A 20,117-nucleotide genomic window follows, 5' to 3' on the forward strand; every position below is an offset into this window, starting at 1 on the left:
AATTTTGCCTTTGAGGTAACAGTCGGGGGCTGGGGAGTGAAAGGATGGCTACTCTGAGGGTATCCCAGGTCTGTGATATCTGGCCATGATGGGCATCATTCGTGAATTCACTGAACACGTCTGCAGCTGGCATCTGCTGCGTGCACCGCACTGAGTCTGGACCCCCTATCAGCCTTGGACCCACGGGGCAGAAAGGAGAGAGAAGAGGGAAGAGGGCACAAGGGAGGCGCAAACGAGTGGAGGTGGGCTAGAGAACAGGAGTCTTCGGATGTTCTTGGGCTTCCCGAGAAGGACAGAAAGGGGGTGAGAAAGGGAGATGGAACCCCCCATGCCACCAGGCACTTCCCGACACCTCCCACTCCCCTCCCAGCAGTCAGGAGCGCGCGCTCGGGTGGGGCTAAGCCCTGGAGAGTCAAGGGAGGAGGGACCCAGCAGGAAATGGGCCTGGGAAAGGGGCGGTTCATTATTATTATTATTTTTTAAAAATTTATGTTTCAATTTATATGCAGACAAATTAACCCTTTTGGGGTGTGGAGATCTTTGCGTTTTGACAAATGCATAGAGTCGTGGAACCACCATCAAGATATTGAGCGATTCCGGGGGTCGAAGCGGGGTGGGGGTTGTAGTCTCCCTGCTTGTTAGCTGCTGCGATTGTCTGCGCTCCCACGGGCCGACCTAAAACAATTCTTGCGCACACGCTGAGACAAATAACGGCGACAGGTGGAGCAGGTGAGATTAGCAGGACACGGGTTGGGCGCGGGGCGGGATCGGAGGCGCGGGGGAGGCCACCCGCCTGGCTTGCCAGGCTACGCCCCTCCCCGCAGGCGTTTGGGAGGAGCGTTCTCCGCACCCCTGCTCCCCGAGGGCCCCTTAGAGGCGGCTGAGACCCGACTACCGGACTCCCGCGGCTGGAGCGGGGCCCGGGCTCGGCAGCCGGAAGGAGGTGTGCCCCCGGGGCGCTTGGGGGCGCCTGAGGTCCCGAGAGGAGGCAAGATGGGGAGAGCGGCTAGCCAAGGAAAATGTGGGGTGACTTAGGGAAGCTCTGGCGGAGGGGTCGTGAGAACAAACCTGTTGGCAACCTGTGGGCCGCGGCAAGGGCAGGAGCTGTCAGCGCGACCTCTCCGCCAGCTGCTCTGGCCTGGCCCCGGCACCAGACGCCTGAAAAGGGGCGGGGGCCTCCCGAGCCGGGCAGACAGCCTTGCAGACCCACAGCCGCGGCCCGGCTCGCGCGGCTGCACGACCCCAGTAACAGCAGGCGCCCGGCCTTTCCCCAGGATCCCCGCTTCAGTCCCGCCTCCCCAAAGTGCAAAACATTTACGAAGTGTGCAGTGCCCTGAGAGCTTGGGTCCCCGGAGCGAGCGGCCGTGCTTGCCCCGCGGGCTGCTGGCAATGGTGCTTCCGGCTCGGCCAGCTAGTCTGGGTGTGCAAGGCTGGCGAACAACGAGTGTGCGAGCGCGCGGCTGCAGAGCCCGCGCCGAAACCCAGGTCCCTCCGCCACTGTCCTCGGGATAGATGGATCCATTTCTGCTTTCTGACATTTTCCTGCTGGGCGGGGTTGCGGGGGGAATGTTAGGGGGCGGAGAGAGTAAGAGAGAGGGAAAGGAGAAAAGGAAAGAGGAGAGGAAGGCAGAGAGAGGAGAGAGGGAGAGAGAGAGGAGGAGAGAGAAGAGGAGAGAGAGAGAGAAAAAAGAGAGAGGAGAGAGAGAGAGAGAGGAGAGGAGAGGAGAGAGGAGAGAGAGAGAGAGAGAGAGAGAGAGGAGAGGAGAGGAGAGGAGAGGAGAGGAGAGAGGAGAGGAGAGAGAGAGAGAGAGAGAGAGAGAGAGAGAGAGAGAGAGAGAGAGAGAGAAAGGCAGGCAGTCAGCTTCCCCCAGCCCTGTTTTGTTTTCTCTAATTGGTCCTGGGGGAGGCGAGGGAATTGGACAGAGGCTGGGCCAGGCGAGCTGGGCTGCCTTTAATTGGCTCCTTTTTTTAACTGGAGGGGAATCAAACAGGAGAGCGAGCGACAACGGGTGGGAGAGCGAGAGACCGAACGAGGAGACGCGAGGAGGAGGGAGGAGGAAGGGAGGGAGGGAGGCGGGAGGAGAGCGGAATGAAAACCTCGGAGGGGCGAAAAAGCAGCACAGCAAAGCCCAAGTTGCTGAGCGAGCGGAGCGCTCCCGCGACCCGGAGCCGAGCGGCCGCCGCGCCCAGGAGCCCGGCCCGACCCCGCCCGCTCTGGGCCCCCGCAGGCCAAGGCCGCCGGGCGGGGGCGGGGACGACCAACTTGGGGTGCGGCGCAGCCCCGCTCTCCGGAGAGCTCGGAGCCCGGGAGCGCCACGGCCGCGGCCAGACGGCGGGAGAGGAGCGAGGCGAGCGGAGGCGGCTAGCGGCGCCCGCGCCGCAGCCCCGGCCTGGGGGAGAGCGCTAATATTTTTCAAAAGACTCAAACTTTCCTCCTTTCCCCGTTTTCTGGGGCCCCTCTTGCCTGGAATTGCTCTCCAGATTCCCGCGGGGCGCCGGGCTGCTATTCCTCCCCCGGGTTTCTCGGCGACTCGGCTAACTTCACGGACCCGGGGACGCGCGGCGCTCGTCCCTCGGCCGAACCCAGCCCGCGCTGCTCCCCGGATCAGGAGGGCCGGACCCGGGGCTCCTTCGCCGCCGCGAGTGCGTTCAGCCCGGCCCCCTGAGTGGGGCCGCTGAGCCCACGGCAGCGGCCGCAGGACTGGAAACAGCGGATTAACTCGAGCGGAGCCCCGGCCTCCCCGACTCCGCTCCGCTGAGGGGCGGCCCCAGTGCGGGGAAACGACAAGTTTGTCAGTCGTCCGTGGCCTGTTGGATCGAAGCGCCGCCGCCGCCGCCGAGAGGTCCCCGGCGCCCAGCATCCCGCGCGGACAGCCCTGGGGACCCGCGGCGCTCGGCGGCCGGGCTCCTCGGGTCGGGGCGCTGGCTGCTGTGCCGGGCGCGCGGAGGCACCCGGGGCTGGGCCAGCGCCCCCTGCGTCCCCACGCGGTCTGCGACCCCGCCGGAGGAGAAACCCGGGTCTCCGCTACCTCCGCCTCTTCAATCTCCTGGTCTTCGTCGCCACTCTCTCTGTCACCTCTCAGGGAAAGGGGGGGGGCATAGGGGCGACGCGGGGCCCCGGCGAATGCGCCCCCCGCCGCCTCTCGGGCTGCGCCGCCTCGCGGGGATGAAGCACCGGCCGTGAAGATGGAGGTGACCTGCCTTCTACTTCTGGCGTTGATCCCCTTCCACTGCCGGGGACAAGGAGTCTACGGTAAGAGCCCGCGTCCCGCTCCACCTTGGCTTAGCCCCGCGCGGAAACTTTGCAAGAGGCGCAAAGTGCGCGCTGCCGGGGTTTGGTGGAGACCTCGACTCGGACTCTGGAGTGGATGCCCGCGTCCCCGCCCTTTCCAGGGCGCGAGGAGACCGAGCTAGCTGCTTCGGAACACAGGGGCTGGTCGTAGGGTCTGGTGTGAAGCCGGGATGTCAGGGGGAGGTACCCACTTTCCCACACCCTGCTAGAGGCGGGAATGATTAGGAACCCTTGAGAGCACCCGGTCGGCTCGGGAGACCCGGACAGACCCAGCCCAGGACTGGTGCAGCGACTTGCACCGAAAGCTCGTCCTGGCTCGGCCTCCGGAGTGGAAGCCAAGCGATGCATGAGCCGGAGTTGCCGCGCGGCTTGCGGGTGAGCCGGCTGTCAGCACCGCGGTCGGGCGGCGGGCTCGCCTTCCCCGCTGTTGCTTCGGCTTCGCTTCTTCTATTCACGGCTTGACAGCCTGATCAGGATACCGACATTCCCTGGCTCCGGCGCCTACGACCCCGGCATCCCTTTTCGGACCTTCCCTGAACCAGTTCTTCCCGTCTCCGGTTCCTAGCTACAAACCTCAGCCCCACCTTCCTTCTTCCTGCGCGCACACACAGACACATTCAGCCACCATCCCCAGAAAACGCAAACACGGCACGCACCCACCGGGATACGTGTCCAAACTCTGCCTCCTGCCACGCAGCCTTGCTCCTGCGTCCGCACGTCTCGCTCTGGTTTCCAAGGGAGACTCTGGTTACCCCTTCCCCCTTCCATCCTGTGGGTTTTCCCAGGGAAGGCCCCCGGGGCAGGCATCATCCATTCAGTCACCTGGCTCAGCCTCCCGCAGTGCCTTAACCCCACAGCACTGAAAGTCATTCTCAGGGGCCCAGTGGCCGTTACTTTGCTTTCTCTTGACTGCGGGATGGCTTGTCCAGGTCCCTTTTTAGTGATGTGTGGCTGGGGCGGGCAGGATTCTCTCTCTCCTTTTCTGTTGGGTGGAGGGACTAATGATTCCTCTTTTAGATCCAGGGGAGTCTGACCTGTTCTTTGTGGGGTGGTATAGGCACTGACTACTGGCTGCCAGCCTCAGGTGCTGAGGCTAAAGCACCCTGGAGGGTGCCTGGCCATCTGCTTGTGCCTGGCAAGAGGAAGGGGTGTCCTGAAGGGTGTCTGGGAGGTGACATGCTCCTGGCCCTACCCAGCTAGCTGGCTTGGGCTTAATTCTCTGGTAAGACTAGCCCAGGCATCTGGCCAAACTCTGCTTCTTAATTAGTTTGTGTGTGTCTTACTGCATGGCCCCTCACAGAGGCCAGCAAAGGCAGGAAAGAATGCAGCAGGGACTGGGAGAGGCTGGGTTTGGGGGAGGAGGCCACGGGGCAGGTCCTGGAGGCCTTGGCCTCTCCAGGGCAGATGAGGATGCCAGTAGACTGGGGTTTCTCTTTCTTCTTTCTCCCCAAGTCAAGGTGCCTAAGAGAGGTGCTGCTGAGGTCTTTGCCTTCTCAACACAGCCCTGGGGCTGGGGAGGGTGATGGAGAGCCCTTCCTGCATGCTGCTGTCCTCCACCCTACCCTCCTTCCCTGTGCCATTGCGTGCATTTGGCAAGATCCATTCCTGGTCAGGCCTGTCCTCTATCCCCTCCAGCTTCTCTAACCTTCTCTAGGCTGCTTGGGGCTCATCTTCAGGAGGTTCCTCTGTTCCTAGTCTAGTAAACCCAGCAATGAGAGTGGGATTTGGAGTCAGGGGCAGTGGTCTCTGTGGACCCTCATTTCAGAGTACTCTAGGGCCAGGATTCAGCCATAGGCTTATATATTACCCTTTTCTCTCTGTGTTTTCTCCCCTCCCTTCTGTGCCTAGGTCCCAGTTGCTCTCACTCAGAGCCAATCAAAGTGGGCTGGGTGTGCTGGGCCCAAGGGCGACATGGGTGACCAAGGCATGGGTGACATGCCACTTTTCCTTTGAGAGCTTGGCTTCAGGCAGTGTTGAGGCCTCAGGGGAATTGCTGGGTTTAAAAGTCTTTATTGAGGTGGATGAAGGCGGGAGAAGATTTAGGAGGAGGAGGAGGATGACAGGAGGTCGCTGAGTTCCTTGTGATGCTAGAAACTTTGGCCAGATTCAGCAGAAGGCAGGATCTCTGTAGGACCAGGACTGGCTTAAGAAGTAGGTCAAAGATCTGGGACTAGTTCTTCTGGCCCCCTCCCCAGCAGTCTTTCTGTACCCCCAAAGCAGAATAAACAGCATGAGAGTGAAGGCGGCACATAGGGACCAGGGATGGCCACTCCAGCCCGGCATTGCATCCAGCACCCAGCATAGTCCCCGTCACAACAGCAGGAGCTCGGCAGGTATTTGTTGAATGAAGAAGGGGCCATAGTTGGGGGCAGGCTGGAAATTCTTTCTCCATGAGAAGTCTCTCTAGGACTTGGTTTCCAGCAGGACAGTGGGGCATTGTTTAAGGGTCACTGCTTAGGGCGAATCACAGAGTCCCAGCCTGCAGCCCTAGAAGAGAGAAGAGGCTAGAAGCCTAGTATTGCCCTGGCACGGGGGAGGGAGGCAGCAGGTCTAATTCAAGACATAGGAGAAAAATGTGTATCCTGAGGAGGAATCCCCTGCCCCTGCCCCTGCCCCTCTATCCCCAGGCCTGTGTGGATAAGGGAGGGGCTGAACAGAGGGGAGGAAGACGAGCAGGCAGTGGAGGGCAAACCTGACGGCATTTGGCCTAGACTGTATCTCTGTGAGGCTGGTAGGAGGTCGGTGCCTAGAACCCTATGTCCTGCCTCCCACTGAGGTCCACCACCTGCCCTAGGATCCATGGTCTGCAATAGGGTTGGGGAGGCGGCACTCTCAGTTTGGCCAGGTGGCTTTGTTCTTCTTTAGGGCACAGATGCTACAACAGCCAAGTGCTGGACCAGATGGTCCATTTGGAGCTGGTTCTCCCTCCCTCCCTCGCCTCCCAATCTCCTGGCCCAGTTTGTTGTCCTCTGGGGTGGATCCTGTAATCTGTTTTCTGGCAAGCCAGGGGGCTGGGCTGGCCCCAGTGGCCTAGTTCTGGGGCAAAGGCAGTAGCCAAGTGATGGAAGAGGAATATCTTGCATGCGGATAGCGTCCGGGAACACCCCGCCTTCTGTCCTGGCTTCTCCTCCTCTCATAGCAGTTGGACCACAGGTCGGTGGGATTCCTCTCCCTTATAAAAACATAACAAACCCCTGAATTATTTAATATGCAGAAGTGGGAATTGACATTATCCTTAAGACAGGTTGTTTGCAACTTACTGGTGGAAGTCAAAATATTTCACCAAAGGTGTCATCAGAAACTACTATCCTATGCTAATTTTTGTAGGAACATGAAGACAGATGTTGAATAATTTGACAAGAGCAACATAGCTTACAGAATTATCACCAAATCCGTTTTTTTCCCTCCTCTGGGGAGTACGGAGAAGGAATTTCAGGAAGTGAGTGTCCCAGTGTCGTCTCCTGGGTGTTGATCTGGGTGTGGGTACTTGAGGTTTTTCACTGGAGTTCCTATCCCATGCCTTAAAACTTTGGTTCCCTGGGGCTAACAGAGGCTTGGGGTTCTCTTGATGTCCTCAAGAAGCTCTGTGCTTCTGTTATTTCTTTCTTCTCACTTACAGAAATTGCACAAGCGAGGGAGAGCACCTTGTGTCCACAAATCCAAGCTGCTTTGTTTGCTTTGCTGGCGTTACCTCCCCACCCCAAGTTGATTTTGGCCCCTTAGCCAGCCTGAGGGCTCCCCAGACCCTTGGTGTCAGGCTGGAGAGCCCCTGCCTTAGGGTCAAGATTCTCATGACGTCCCGTCCTACATTACAGGCTGAAATCTGTGCTTCATGGTTGGGCGGGGACTCTAGGTCAGGGGAGGAGGTCGGTTAGAGGGGATTTTGTTAGCAAGAAAGCATCCTTGAGGGGGTGGCCAGGGGATAGCTGAGAGCTACTTGGCTTGGCCTGGCTGTGAGCTGCTGGGGCCAAGGTGGTAAAGCCTCATTTAGAGCCTGGTATATTAGCTCTGCTTTGCTGGAACATGGAGGGACAGGCTTGGGGGGGGGGAAGTGGGGTGGAATCTGTAGGCAGAATGGAGGGAGCTAATCACAGCCGCCAAGGCCCGGCAAATGAATGATGCAGGAAATCAATACCTGGGGGCGGGAGTGGAAATCTGGGCAGTGGTAGCAGCCCCAGCTTCTCCCAGCTGCCCAGGAGGCATGGGGGAGGGCCTGGGAGGAGTGAGACAGAGGCAGGAATGTGGAAGACACCCCCACCCCAAATGCCACTGTCCCCGTGTCCCTGCCACTCCCCCACCACCCCTCACTTTCATCTCATGGCTGGGCTCATGGAAGGTGAACTAGGAGATGACCCACCCGGTGAAGACAGAGGACCTAGGAGATGGAGTCTTCGGCTCTCACTCCTGGAAGAGCCCTGCCTCACCTCCCACCTCTGGACACCTGAGCCTCACACTGTCCCAGGTCCCTGGTGTGTGTGTAACTGCCTAGGGGCCCTGCCCTGTGCGGCTGCTGCTGCCGTTCCAGATGTGGCCAGCAGGGGGAGGGCTTGGCCGCCACATTGCTTCTTGCCTTTCCTGGGCTCCCGTGGGCCTCACCCTATCTAAGGGATGAGTTATGCTCATTCCTCAACCTGGGACTGAAAAGGGCTCCTTAGGGCCTTCTGGAATTCCAAGCCTCCCTCCAGCTCCCACGTACCCACCCCCGTGTCCCTAGGCACCTGCCCATGGCCAAAGCCACACTTGCTGTGATCTCAGATGAATCAGGTTTTCCCTAGGCCCCAGCTGGATGCTGGGGCTCAGCTTAGCCTAGTGGGCTCTTGCTCTGGTAAGGCTGTGGCAGGGGGAATGGGGGTGCTTGTGCCCATGCAGAAACGCCTCTGTATAAACCTGGCACATGGCCTCTCTTCTGCATCTTCTCCCCATGGTCAGAAGACCCTGCTTTGCAAGCATACATCTGCTGCTAGAAGGTACTATGTACCAAGGGGCTTCTCTGGCATTTAAATGCTGATACAGGAGGCAAGAGCAAGGCTTAGCTCAAAGGAATGAATATTTTTGTTTTTCAACAATGAAATCTCATTTTTCCTCAAGTCTATGAATAACACCATGAGTAACTGCTGTGAGTAACATAGTGCTCTTTGCAAAACAATCAAGGAATACATAAAAGTATAAAGAAAGAAAGCAAACCTCACTTGATAACCCACCATTCCTTTGGTCATGGTTTTTTCAGGCATCCTTTTGTGTGAGGGGGAATGAACCTTTTAGGGAGGATTGTTGGTTAGAACAACAATCCCTTATAAGTGTGTAAGTGCCACATGACTTACCAGGCATTTTCATGCCTCTGCAGCCTTTGCTTCCATGACATTCTGAGAGGTCAGCACAGGGGGTACTATTGTCTCCATCGAACAGATGAGAATACTGAGGTTCCAAGAGTTTTAGTGACCTGCTCAACATTGCACAGCTGGTAAGAAGTAGCGCTAACACTCAGTCCCACTGGATCGTCTGATTTGCAGGGAAGGAAAGCAGTGTGGTGTTCCTTTCACTCATCATTCATTAAATGTTTACTGAGCCTCTAACTTGAGCAAGAACCAGTTTTGGGCATTGGCAGGGCTACTGAGATGAATAAGATGGAAGGTGAAGGGGAATCACATGAAAGATGGGGGAAGATTTTGATAAATGTCATGTAACAAGGGCAGATAAAAGGTTGTGAGAATTTGAAGGGTGAAGTAATTGCTTCCAAGGCCTTGTAGAAAAGGGAGCATTTGAACTGGCCTTGACAAATAGAAGTAAGGATTGAGAGGGGCATTCCTGGTGGAGGGCAGATTGTGGCAAACGCCTGGAAGCTAAGGAACCCAAGTGTGTGAGGAGTTCGTGAGCTGTTCAGTTGTGCCGGAGCATGAGCTGAAAGGGAATTGGGGCTGTTAGGGCTGGAACAGTAAAGGAATTTTTTTTTTTTTTTTTTTGAGATGGAGTCTCACTCTGACTCCGAGGCTGGAGTGCAGTGCCACGATCTCGGCTCACTGCAACCTCTGCTTCCCAGATTCAAGCAATTCTCCTGCCTCAGCCTCCTGAGTAGCTGGGACTACAGGCACACTCTACCACACCCAGCTAATTTTTGTATTTTTAGTAGAGATGGGATTTCACTGTGTTAGCCAGGATGGTCTCGATCTCCTGACCTCGTGATCTGCCCGCCTTGGCCTCCCAAAGTGCTGGGATTACAGGTATGAGCCACTGCACTGGTCCAGGAATAATAATAAACATTGCTAACATTGACTGTCCAACCTGCGGTCATGAGTATGCTTTATCTTCAGTCTCATCACAACTCCTTGAGAAAGTCATTTATCAGTCCCTTGTCCAAGTGGCAGACCTGGACTTGAACCCAGAACTGCTCATTGCAAAGCTGTAAGGAGGATGTCAAACAGGGGAGCTGGGTTGATGCAAGCCATATTATGGGCTAGTAGCCATGCCGCTATGTGTGGGAAGAGGCCATGCTGGACAGACTGTCAGGCGCCTTTGCAGTTGTCCAGGGGAGTCATAGGGAGCTTTGTGGGCATGTGCAGTAGGTGTGTTCCAGGCAGAGGAATAGCCACTGCAAAGGCCCTGGAGTAGGAACCTGCCTGGCCTGTTGGAGCAACAGTGAGGAGTCCAGTGTGGCTGGAGCAGCATGAGCCAGGGGGAGGGGAGTAGAAGGTGGGGCCAGAGAGTTAGTAGGTCCAATTGTTTGGAGCCTTGAAAGCTATGAAAAGACTCTGGATTTTGTTCTGCATGAGATAGGAGACCATGGCAGGGTTTTGGGCAGAGAAGAGACATGAACTGACACCTTTTTAATAGAACCGTTCTGGCTGCCATGTAGAGAATAGATGGTAGGGGTTTGAGGATGGAGGAAGGGAACCAGTTAGAGGCTGTTGCAAAAGGCAAGACACAAGATTGTACCATCATTAAGCACTGAAAGTGTATGGAAAGAGTTCAGGCAAGGAATAGGAGCTGCAAACGGCTCTGAGATTTGGAGCTGGGAGACTTGGCACACAGTGATAACAGGTTGAACAAAAGCCACTGGAAGTCAGACAGGTTTGGGGAAATGAAGTAGTTAAGGGCCTCGACTTCTGCGTAAGAAACCTGGGTCTGAATCCCAGCTCTGCCCCACACCAGCTGCAAAAGCCCAAGAAGTTACATCTGCTTTCTAAGCTGTGGCTTCTCCACTTATCAGATGGAGATCATCGTACTCACTGTGTGTTCGTGATGAGATGGTGCCTAAGAAGCTCTGAGCACAGTGCCTGGCACGTCGCAAGGCCTCGGTAAATAGTTTTAGTGACAATGTGAGTGGAGTTTTGAACTTCATGGGATTCTGGTGCTGGAACGTCTGGGGGGGATATTGACAAATCGGATGGACATGAGCACTGAGCTCAGGACAGAGATCAACTCAGGAGAGGTAGATTTGCACATCTGGATTTATGTCTGCAGAAGCATGTGGGTTGAAACCATGAGGTGGAATAAAATTGCCAGGGATTAGAGAGTAGAGAGAAGGGATTGGGCTGAGGCCAGAGCCCTGGGGAGCACCAACGTTTAGGGGGCAGGAGGAGGCCTGAGAGGGGACGTGGACCGGAAAGTCTGTGGCAGAGTCTGTGAGAGGAGGAGGTGCAATGAGAAAGGGCCACCGGGGAACTGGGGAGCTTGGGGCAGCTGCAGCACAGAGTGGGGATCCTCAAACTTTCCTGTGCACAAATCTCCCCTGGGATCTTGTGGAAATGCAGATTCTCATTCAGCGGGGCTGGGGCTGGGGCAGGGCTGAGATTCTGTGTGAATCTGGGTGGTGCCGATGCTGCTAGACTGGGGATTGCGTTACGCATAATGAGGGCTTCAAGTAAGAAGACTGGACGCAGGTTGGAGGGCCAGGTGGGCAGCCTACTGCCTCTGAGGGTCCTTGCCCAGTGGCCTCGCCTCTCTGAGCCTCAGTTTCCCCATGTGAAGGCTGATTCAGGCACACTTACCTCTTGGGATTACAGAGAAGCCCAGGAGTGATAGCACTTTGTAAACGCGAAGGTGAACTATGAGGACTCTGTTTCACGAGCGCAGAGGGGGTGGCAGGCAGATGGCAGGGAGCTCCGGGTGTGGGTGGCATGTTGCAACAGGAGGTATAGGCTGCGCTTTTGAGAAATGTGGAAGGCCAGGGAGGCTGGAATAGCAGCTCCCCTTCCCCAAACCCAGCCTTTTGCCTGTGAAAGGCTGGAGCTGCAGGGGTGGGTGACCTTGGTGGCTGGGTGGTGGCTTGAGCAGGCTCGAGGGCACTGCTTGGCTGGCTTTGAAGATTCCACCCCAGGCTCTTCTTGGTTCCTTTCCAGTCCCAGAAACTCAGCCGAGATACGTTAATTATCTGGAGGACTGGAAGCTGTGTAGAGAAGTGGGTCTCAGCCCTGGCGCATGTCAGAACCACCTGGAGAGCTTTTTCAACAACAGATGCCCGGCCCCACCCCGGGCCTCCTGAATCAGAAACCCTGCAGGTGGCATCAAGGCATCTGTGGTTGTAAGAGCTGTTTAGATGATTCTTAGGCACAGCTGGTATAGACAGTGTGTCTGAAAAAGCCAGGCCAAAACAGATGTCTTCTTCCCTTGGACTTTCTGAGGGCATTTCCTGGTTTTCCAGGTCACTGCCCAAGCCTAGTTTCAACCAAGTTCATCTGAACCTGGAGTCTTAGGAAAAAAAAATCCACTGATTATTTTCTAACCTGTGAGCAGGGAGACTTTCTAGTTTAATGGTGCTGACTGGAAGGTCCAGGCCAAGAGTCTGGGAGACTGGCTCCTCTTCTGGCTTCTAACCAAGGGACTTCCAGTCCCAAACCTAGAGAGATGAAGGAGTCTCCTTCAGAAACACAGTTTTCTTTGATTTTTAATAGGTAAATTATGGTACCTTTTTGAAATGTGGCCCTTTTGTTTATTCTCTTTCCTGTTCGGTTAAGAATAAAGTGAGGCCAGGTGCTGTGGCTCACACTTGTAATCCCAGCACATTGGGAGGCTGAGATGGGAGGATCACTTGAACCCAGGAGGTCCAGACCAGCCTGGGCAAGATAGTGAGACTCTGTCTCTATTACAAAAAAGAAGAATGAAAATTTCAGAGCTGGAGAACAAAGTAGCAATTCAATGTAAAACCAGCAAAATGTATTTTATTTGAGACAGGGTCTCACTCTGTCTTGCAGGGTGGAGTACAGTGGTGTGATCATAGCTCACTGCAGCCTCGATCTCCTGGGCTTGGGCAATCCTCCCACCTCAGCCTCATGAGAAACTGGGACTACGGGCATGCACCACCGTGCCCGGCTAATTTTTTTTTTTAAGTAGAGATGGAGATCTCACTATGTTGCCCAGGCTGCAAAGGTTGGGAACCCTGCCTTTTAACATTTTGCCTCAAGGTCACCAAAAGGCTGATGGGGCTCAGCCATCATGACACAGTCCAGGAAGGAAGACAGCGGGAACCTTTACAAGGCAGGCCTGTCCGCTGAGTCTGCTGTCTTTAAGGAGCTTTCCCAGAAACACCCTACAGTGGCTTCTGCTTACATCTTACTGGCCATTCTTAGCTTCAAGGGAGGCTGAGAAATAGGGTTTTTTTAGATGGGCACATTCCCATCTGAAAAAATATCTGTATTCTGTTAGAAAGAAAGGGAAGTGGCTATTGTGTGGGTAATGAGCAGTCTTTGCCACAAACACCCATTTTAGGGGCAGTTGGTGTTTCTTGAATGAGAGGGGATTTAGATAAATGTGAATGACTGCTCTCCTCCTCACTCACCCCACTCTGCCAGCCTATCCTCACCTCGCCCCACTCTGCCAGCCTAGCTCAGGTAGGGGTGGGGGGCGGGGGGTCCTGGCTGCTCTGAAGATGCCCAGAAGACCTGAGAGAAGACAGAGACCCAGAGGAGGGAGGTGGCTTGCTTGGGTCACTCAGACATTCAAGTGAGAGTGCCACCAGCTTCCCGTCTGCCAGCGAGCCAGACACTGTCTGTTCACACGTCCATGGGATTGTTGATTTCTACCGGTTGGTACCTCTCTACTAGCAGGTGTCTCCTTTCAGTCCCAACAGCAGAAGAGCTCTGTGGTTCCAGAAAAAGCAGCCTCCTGATTTCTGGGAACAGAAACGGCTGGGCTGTGTGAGAGGCTCTGGTCCGGAGGTGATCTAACTCATCTTTCTGCCTCTCAGCAGGCCCACACCCGCATGAGACCAAGCAGCCCCACTGCTGTTTGCTCAGTGTCTCTGGTCCTTCATTTTGGGAAGTTCTTCCCATTGACCTTATTTCAACTTGCTGTAACAATTTATCAGAAAGAAAGATTCAGGAACCGAGACCTCTGAGTTGAACTTGAGTAACTCCTTGGCCCTGAGACTCTCCCCAAGTGATTCTCTTTTGTTTTTTAAATGTTTTGAGACAGAGTCTCACTCTTTTGCCTAGGCTGGAGTACAGTGGCACCATCTCAGCTTACTGCAATCTCTGTCTCCTGGGTTCAAGTGCCTCAGCTTTTGAGTAGTTGGGATTACAGGCGTGTGCCACTACACCCAGTTAACTTTTTGTATTTTTGTAGAGATGAGATTTTGCCATGTTGCCCAGGCTGGCCTCGAACTCCTGATCTCAAGCAATATGCCTGCCTCGGCCTCCCAAAGTGCTCAGATTACAGGTGTGAGCCACTGTGCCCGGCTGCCAAGTGATTCTTTAGAAACTCGTGATGAAGGCATTTCCCCCATCTCTGAGAGGGATTGGACGGATAGAGATGGGGAAATGAATTGAATTTCAGTGGCCTCATCTACTTGGGTTTGATTCCAGTGTTCCAGTAAAATGCAGAGGTCCTTGAGGAGGCCAGGTTACCTTCTGGCAAGATACATAAAGCCCACAAGGCAAGCTGAAGTTCTGTGCCGTGGCAAGACCTGAATTCACTTTTCTTTCTGGAATAAGACCACAGGGTAGACACAGAGAAGGCCATGAGGAAGGGCACAAGGGTATGGCAAGGAGTCAGCTTAGCTGCCAGCCAGTGGCCTTCGATGACCCAAAAACAGATCTTCCAGATTGATTGCAGGAAGAAACTGAGACCACAGAAGGCAAGTGGCTTGTCAAGGGCACACAGCAATTAGGTGCCAAGGCTGAAGTTAAAAGCCATGTCAAAGGACTTTCTACAGCTGGATCTTTCTCATTCTCTTGTGTCACCTCTCAGGCTTAGGAGAATCCAGGACATGTCTGCATGGCGTTTATAAGCTCATTGTGTGCCCACATCTCTATAATCCTTCCCCCTCCCCTGTGAACCTCATTTCTTATTCTCAGACCTCATTGTATCCAGACTACAGAAGCTGGGGCTCATTCTGGGTCTAGATCTCTAGTTAGATGTTAAGAGGCCCTTATCGGAAATGTCGGGGCACCCCCCACCCTTGTGGATGGGAAGGTGAGCCTACTTGGTAGTGTGAACTGGAGGTTGCTGCCAGTCTCCACCGGGTCCAACATCTTGTCACACTGCCTACAAGTTCCACTTTAGAGTTATTAACAAGTTAGCTGGCAGACGCACTGCCACTGTTTCCAGAAGGTTACTTTGGGAATACCCAGCAGCCCTAAGCCTTCTCCCCATGGCACAGGTTGGTTGATCAGATGAGTTGGATCTTGAGCCATGAGATTCAGGCAAGGAGGTTTCCAGGAGAGGGATGGGTGGAGGAAGAGGATGATGGTGGGGTATTTGATATGTGTGTAGAGGGGTCATTAGGCAATATGTGGACTCTGTGTTGTGGCCACGTGAGATATTTCATAGTGGACACCATGGACAGTCAAAACACACTTGGACTCATAGTCTTAGTTTGGGTTCCCCCAGAAGTAGACTCTGAGATAAGGAGCTGAATGCTGTAATTATGTGGGAGGTAACTCTAGGAAACTCTGGGAGAGGAATGGGGAAGCGAGACAGGGAAGCAAAGGAAGCCAATGAAAGATGCCTTATCAAGTCAGTTACATCGGTGTCCCGTGGGGGAACTCTGGTACACTGTGAAGCACATACTTCAGAGTTTTCCCACCATGGGGTAAGGGAACTGGGGCATGTATACACCCACCCTGTATCCGTCATTGGATGAGGCTGCTTCTGGGGGTAATTCCCGGTACTCCTAAACCACTGCACACACAGGCAGCGCAAGCTCTAGTGGCCAGAGATGGCCCTCAGGCAGAGAGATGCCTGCAGGCATTGGCAATTGGGAGTTGGCTGGTGGTGCACTGAAGTGTTTAGGAAAGGGGGTGCAGGTGGGGCAGCAACAGTCTGTATTACATCTTGCCTTAGCCATGGTCTTGCTTTTTCAGAGCCAGCCTGCTGTGTGGAGCTCTTTGTTTTTAGATCTCATGTTCTGGGCTGCATGTACAAGCTTCCATTCCAGGCTGAAAACTCTTCCCCTGTAGCCACCAGACCTGTGCACTGCTCACTTGCTTCCTTGGATTTTGTGGTCAGAATCCAAGTGTGTCGATTTCTCCAAGACTCTCCTGATATAATTCAGGCTCTCCCTGAAGGATGCCTTATACCTGCGGAGGACGGGGTTGAGCATCACTAAGGACACACCCAGAATCTACAGGGTCCTTTGGGCATTGCCATGAGAGGCACCATGTTCTCCATCCCGCTGAATTTAAAACCAACATAGAGGTGGGGACAGTCTAGCCTAGAAGACCACTCCTTCTCCCTGTAGACAGGATTCTGGGTGAAACAATTGTTAGGGGTCAGAGAGTAGTAAGGTCGACTGCATTCTGTCTACTTCCCTGCCCAGGAGCCAAGCCATGGGCTATGACCAGAGTGGCCTGCACCCCTGAATATACCTGAGCCTCATGAGTCTGGCTCAGAGCAGCACTTCCACCCTGTTGTATATTTATCTCTTCTCTAATAACTGGGACCTGAGATTAATTAATTCAATATTTATTGAACCCTGCTATGTGCCAGACTCTGTTCTAGGTGCTGAGGATACAGCAGAGAGTAGGAAAGAGATGATCTAGAATCACAGACTCATAGAGTGACAGAGCCGGGGTGAATCTTAGGGAAAATCTAATCATTTGTCAGGAGAGAAATCTGAAGCCCAGAGAAAGCAAGAGAAGTTCTCAGGCCACACAGCAGAGAGGGTGCTCAGCCTGGAATCATGGAAGGTCAGACGTAATGGGCTTAGAGGTTGCCTGTTTCCACCTGCTCAGTTTTTGTTGTTGTTGTTTTTGTTTGTTTGTTTTTTGAGGCGGAGTCTGTCTCTGTCGCCCAGGCTGAAGTGCAATGGCGTGATCTTGGCTCACTGCAATCTCCGCCTCTTGGGTTCAAGGGATTCTCCCTCCTCAACCTCCCGAGTAACCGGGATTACAGGCACCCGCCGCCACACCCAGCTAATTCTGTATTTCTAGTAGAGACAGGGTTTCACCATGTTGGCCAGGCTCCCAAAGTGCTAGGATTACAGGCGTGAGCCACTGCGCCCAGCCTACCTGCTCAGTTTTTAGAGGCAGAAACCAATGGTCAGAGGTGAAGGGTCTCACCAAGCTGGTGGCCCTGCTGTATCTGCAAGTGAATACTCTCTTCTCTTCCACATCCATCTCCCAAGCCAGATCTAGATTCTCATTTCCTGAGGGGTGTGTATATGTGATGTGGGCAAGGGCAGTAGGCAGGGGACATGAGTACTTTTTTTTTATCAAGCCATGCACCTCCTTTACTGTGCCTGCTGGCAAAGTGGCCTCAAGTGATACTAGGAAGAGCTTGCTATTGAGGGATGCCCTGATATGCTCAAAGCACTGACACCCTTGTCTGATTCACTCCCTCCTTTCTGGGGACTTCAGGGAGCAGGGGCTGCAAAGTCTGGCTGGGGTGAGGGTGGGCTTCATCCCCGCATTGTCCCCTCCCTGTCTTCTGTTGGAGATCAGCACGTATGAGTATCTGTGTATGGGGGCCACTGGTATGAGATAAACTTCTCTCACTGGGTATGTCAACAGAAGCTGTAATATATTCCTCCGGTTCTTTCTGCCTCATGCAAGTGCACATTATTTGTATTTTTTGTGCATGTAATATACAATGGCATGTGTGTGCTGTGGGTGTGTATATGTGTGACGATGTTGCACAAAGAACATGTATGTATGCGCAGGGAACTATGTATATGTGTGGTAGGGGGGCCTGCAGAAGCCCCCTCTTTGGGGGCTTCTCTGGGTCCGCTTTTATCTCACTGCCCTCCAGATGGCCTTTGCCTTGGTTGCAAGGCAGGGGGTGGGCACAGGCATCCAGCATCCCGGGTCATCAGTCAGGGACTTATGTCCAGCCTGGGTATGACCTCACCACCCTTCCCAGGAGACCTGAAGTGGGGAGCAGGGGCGGGCCGAAGCTGGCCTGGAGCTCCTGGCTAATTTTCCTGGCCTCGATCGATCTAGCAGCTTCTCCTGAGTCTATTAGCAGTCCGCAAGTGAAAATATCCCCCATCGCGAGTGCTGACCTGAGACAGGGAGGAATCCATAGCAATTTGTTCAAACAGAGGAAAGCGTTTCCCTCTGATTTGTATTCCAATTTATTCCAGGCAGGAAGGGGGTCAGGGTAGGAGGGCAAACCCAGGCACTGCCAGAGCTAGCCCCAGACCCGTGCCCTTTAACCCCCCATGCCAGCCTGGGTGGCAGCTGGACCTGCCCAGGGTTCCTGGGGGCGGGGGGCTGAGGAGGAAGGGTGGACCCCAGTAGGGGACAGGGAGGGAGGTCCGCCAGCCTTCCCAGCAGGCCCTGCTTGGCTGGAGAGCTCAGTTGTGGATTTGGTTTTCACAAAACACAAAGCCGCCTGCTCGGAGCCTCTCTCCCGGGCACTGGGGCCTGCGCCAGGTGTGCGCTCACCCGCTGCACCCGTGCCAGATTGGGGGCTGGGCTGGGTGTGTGGAGACAGTGGCCCCAGCTGGGCTGAGTGGCAGGGGGCTGCTGAGGCCCAGAGGGGAGCTGGCACCTTTGAAAAGTGCTGGTGCAGCATGGAGAGCTCCAGCATGGCCTTCCGATCCAGTGCTCATGCTTCTCAGCCTGAACAAACTGGGGCTCTCTGGTGTCCTAACCAGGGACTCTTTTGAGCACCTACACTAGTTACAATTCTGGCTGTATTAAGTCCATGCTGTTTGCCGGGCACTGGACTAGTGCTGCTGCGTGTCTAGTGCTTGCAGGGTCTGGTCTTCATCTGCTTCAGTTTCCTCACTGGTGTTTCTCCCACCCTCTGTATACCTCGGTCACCTCCTTCATGCATCTCTGCTCAACCCTTCTCACTTCCTCTTGGGAGGTGCTTCTCCCTTCTAAGGGTAACCCTAGTGGCTAAGGGTCTCAGGGCTGATGCCTCTGAGAAAGCTGGCTTCCTTTCTCCCAGATTGCTTCCTTTGGCCCTACCTTGCCTTCCCCGTCAGGGCGCAGGCCTCCACAGAGTGCCATGGCAGCTGGAGAGGAGGATTCTGGGAAGGGTCGGGCAAGTGGTCCTGCACAGCTCACCTTCCGTCCCCACCTTTGCCTTCCCTGGTGTGTTAGCGCCCCCCGGGGAGGGGAGTAACCAGAGAAGTTCTTCACACTGAGGTGTCAGCAACTAGCAGCTCTGAGGTCAGCTGTCGCACATGACTTGCCAGGCTCCATGACACCATCGAGATCTAATTTCAGAATCAAGTAACTAAATATAACGAAGTCGATGAATAACCATCTCTCGTCCAGGTAGGGAGGCAGTGTGGCCTGAAGGATAGGACCAGAGGCTTCTGAAACAGACCTGGGGTGGAGGTCTGCTCGGCCGCTCACTAGCCATGTGATCGTGGGCAGGTGTTGCACTGTGCCTCAGTTACCCCATGCACAAGACAGGGCTAATACTGGTACCTTCCTCAGAGGGCTGTGATAAAGGGGAAATGAGGAATGCGTGGGAAGCCATGTGCCTGGCATGTGGGAGTCAATGACCGCCGCTGTTCGGAGGAGGGTTTGCTAAGTGAGTGATTCCACCGCTGAGGCCGGGCTCAGGAAGCTGCCGCTGTCACTGGCTGAGGCACAGAGGCTGCCACAAGGGAGGCGGCATGGGAGGCTCTGTGTACAGGCACGTGACACAATATTGGGACAGAGAGGGAACAAGACTGAGACCCTGGCCCAGGAGGAAGGGTAGAAGAATTCCAGTCCTCCTTCCATTTTCTGTTTGGGGAAGTTTATAGCAAGAATCTTCCCTTTTAGCTACTGTACAGGGCTGGGAGACAGGTGTTTTGTACCAGTCCTTTACTGCCACCCACCCACTGTCCATTTCAGACCCCATTTTCCTCCCAGGGGGCAGCCTCCCTCCTCCCACATCCACAGCCCTCAGCTGTCTCCTGATAGGGGCTTTGCTGTCCCTGGCTGTGATTGAATTCTGGTCCACTTGTCCTTCTCCATCCCCAAGTCCTTCTTTTTTCTCCCCCAACCTACTCAATTTCAAGTCATTTACAAGTTGTTCAGAGGCTCAGCATTATAATCAGATCCTATGGAGCCTGCCACTTATGTGGTTTCCAAAATTTTAGCCATAAAAGGAGAGGAAACCCTTCAGTGATGGAGAAAAAATGAGAGACTACTTAAGCAGGAGGGCAGGTATTGCGTTTCCCGATTTATAAATATACCTGATGCTAAATAAAATATGTTCCTAAACTTTATGTTTCCTGAATTGATGCTTGAAAAAAAAGATTGTTCATCCCTTTAAGGGATTTAATGTGCTTTTGCTCCCAGGGGTGCTCGCCTTTTGAAAAGGATACAGAAAGAGAATAAACAAGTGACTATTTAATATGCAGGGTGTTGATTTGATGAGTGTTATGAACGCACAAAGCAGGGAAAGGGATTGAGTGTGATGGAGGTGAGGGCAGGCAGGCTGT

At 54.3% G+C, this 20,117-nt stretch overlaps 2 protein-coding genes across 6 annotated transcripts in view; one reads left to right on the plus strand and one right to left on the minus strand.

The window, feature by feature from the left end:
• Positions 1–462: 462 nt before the first annotated feature.
• Positions 463–3,920, minus strand: LOC144340616 (uncharacterized). The gene is made up of 4 exons (XM_078001050.1): positions 3,877–3,920; positions 3,347–3,446; positions 1,133–3,248; positions 463–1,042 (listed from the first exon to the last, which is right to left on the minus strand). Exons 1-4 carry the CDS (start codon positions 3,918–3,920, stop codon positions 1,032–1,034), a joined length of 2,271 nt encoding a protein of 756 aa, XP_077857176.1. The 3' UTR covers positions 463–1,031.
• The window catches only part of MDGA1 (MAM domain containing glycosylphosphatidylinositol anchor 1), a 64,181-nt gene continuing 46,183 nt past the window's right edge, over positions 2,120–20,117 (plus strand). For all 5 annotated transcript variants that reach the window (XR_013416433.1, XM_078000048.1, XM_015136284.3 and 2 more), the window contains exon 1: positions 2,120–3,253. Coding sequence is in view for 4 of the 5 variants with exons in the window: in XM_078000048.1 (XP_077856174.1) it covers positions 3,187–3,253 (67 nt within the window). In the remaining variant the exon portion in view is untranslated. The remainder of the gene's footprint in view (positions 3,254–20,117) is intronic.

Source organism: Macaca mulatta, chromosome 4 (genome assembly GCF_049350105.2).
Source record: "Macaca mulatta isolate MMU2019108-1 chromosome 4, T2T-MMU8v2.0, whole genome shotgun sequence".
In the NCBI taxonomy this organism is placed as follows: domain Eukaryota; kingdom Metazoa; phylum Chordata; class Mammalia; order Primates; family Cercopithecidae; genus Macaca; species Macaca mulatta.

Coding starts and splice junctions, on each gene's coding strand:
- LOC144340616 (XM_078001050.1), bottom strand. CDS start 3,920: ATGGTGGCTGAATGTGTCTGTGTGTGCGCGCAGGAAGAAGGAAG. Junction 3,447..3,876: donor TGCGCGCAGGAAGAAGGAAG/GTGGGGCTGAGG, acceptor GCTTCACACCAG/ACCCTACGACCAGCCCCTGT. Junction 3,249..3,346: donor ACTCCAGAGTCCGAGTCGAG/GTCTCCACCAAA, acceptor CTCTTACCGTAG/ACTCCTTGTCCCCGGCAGTG.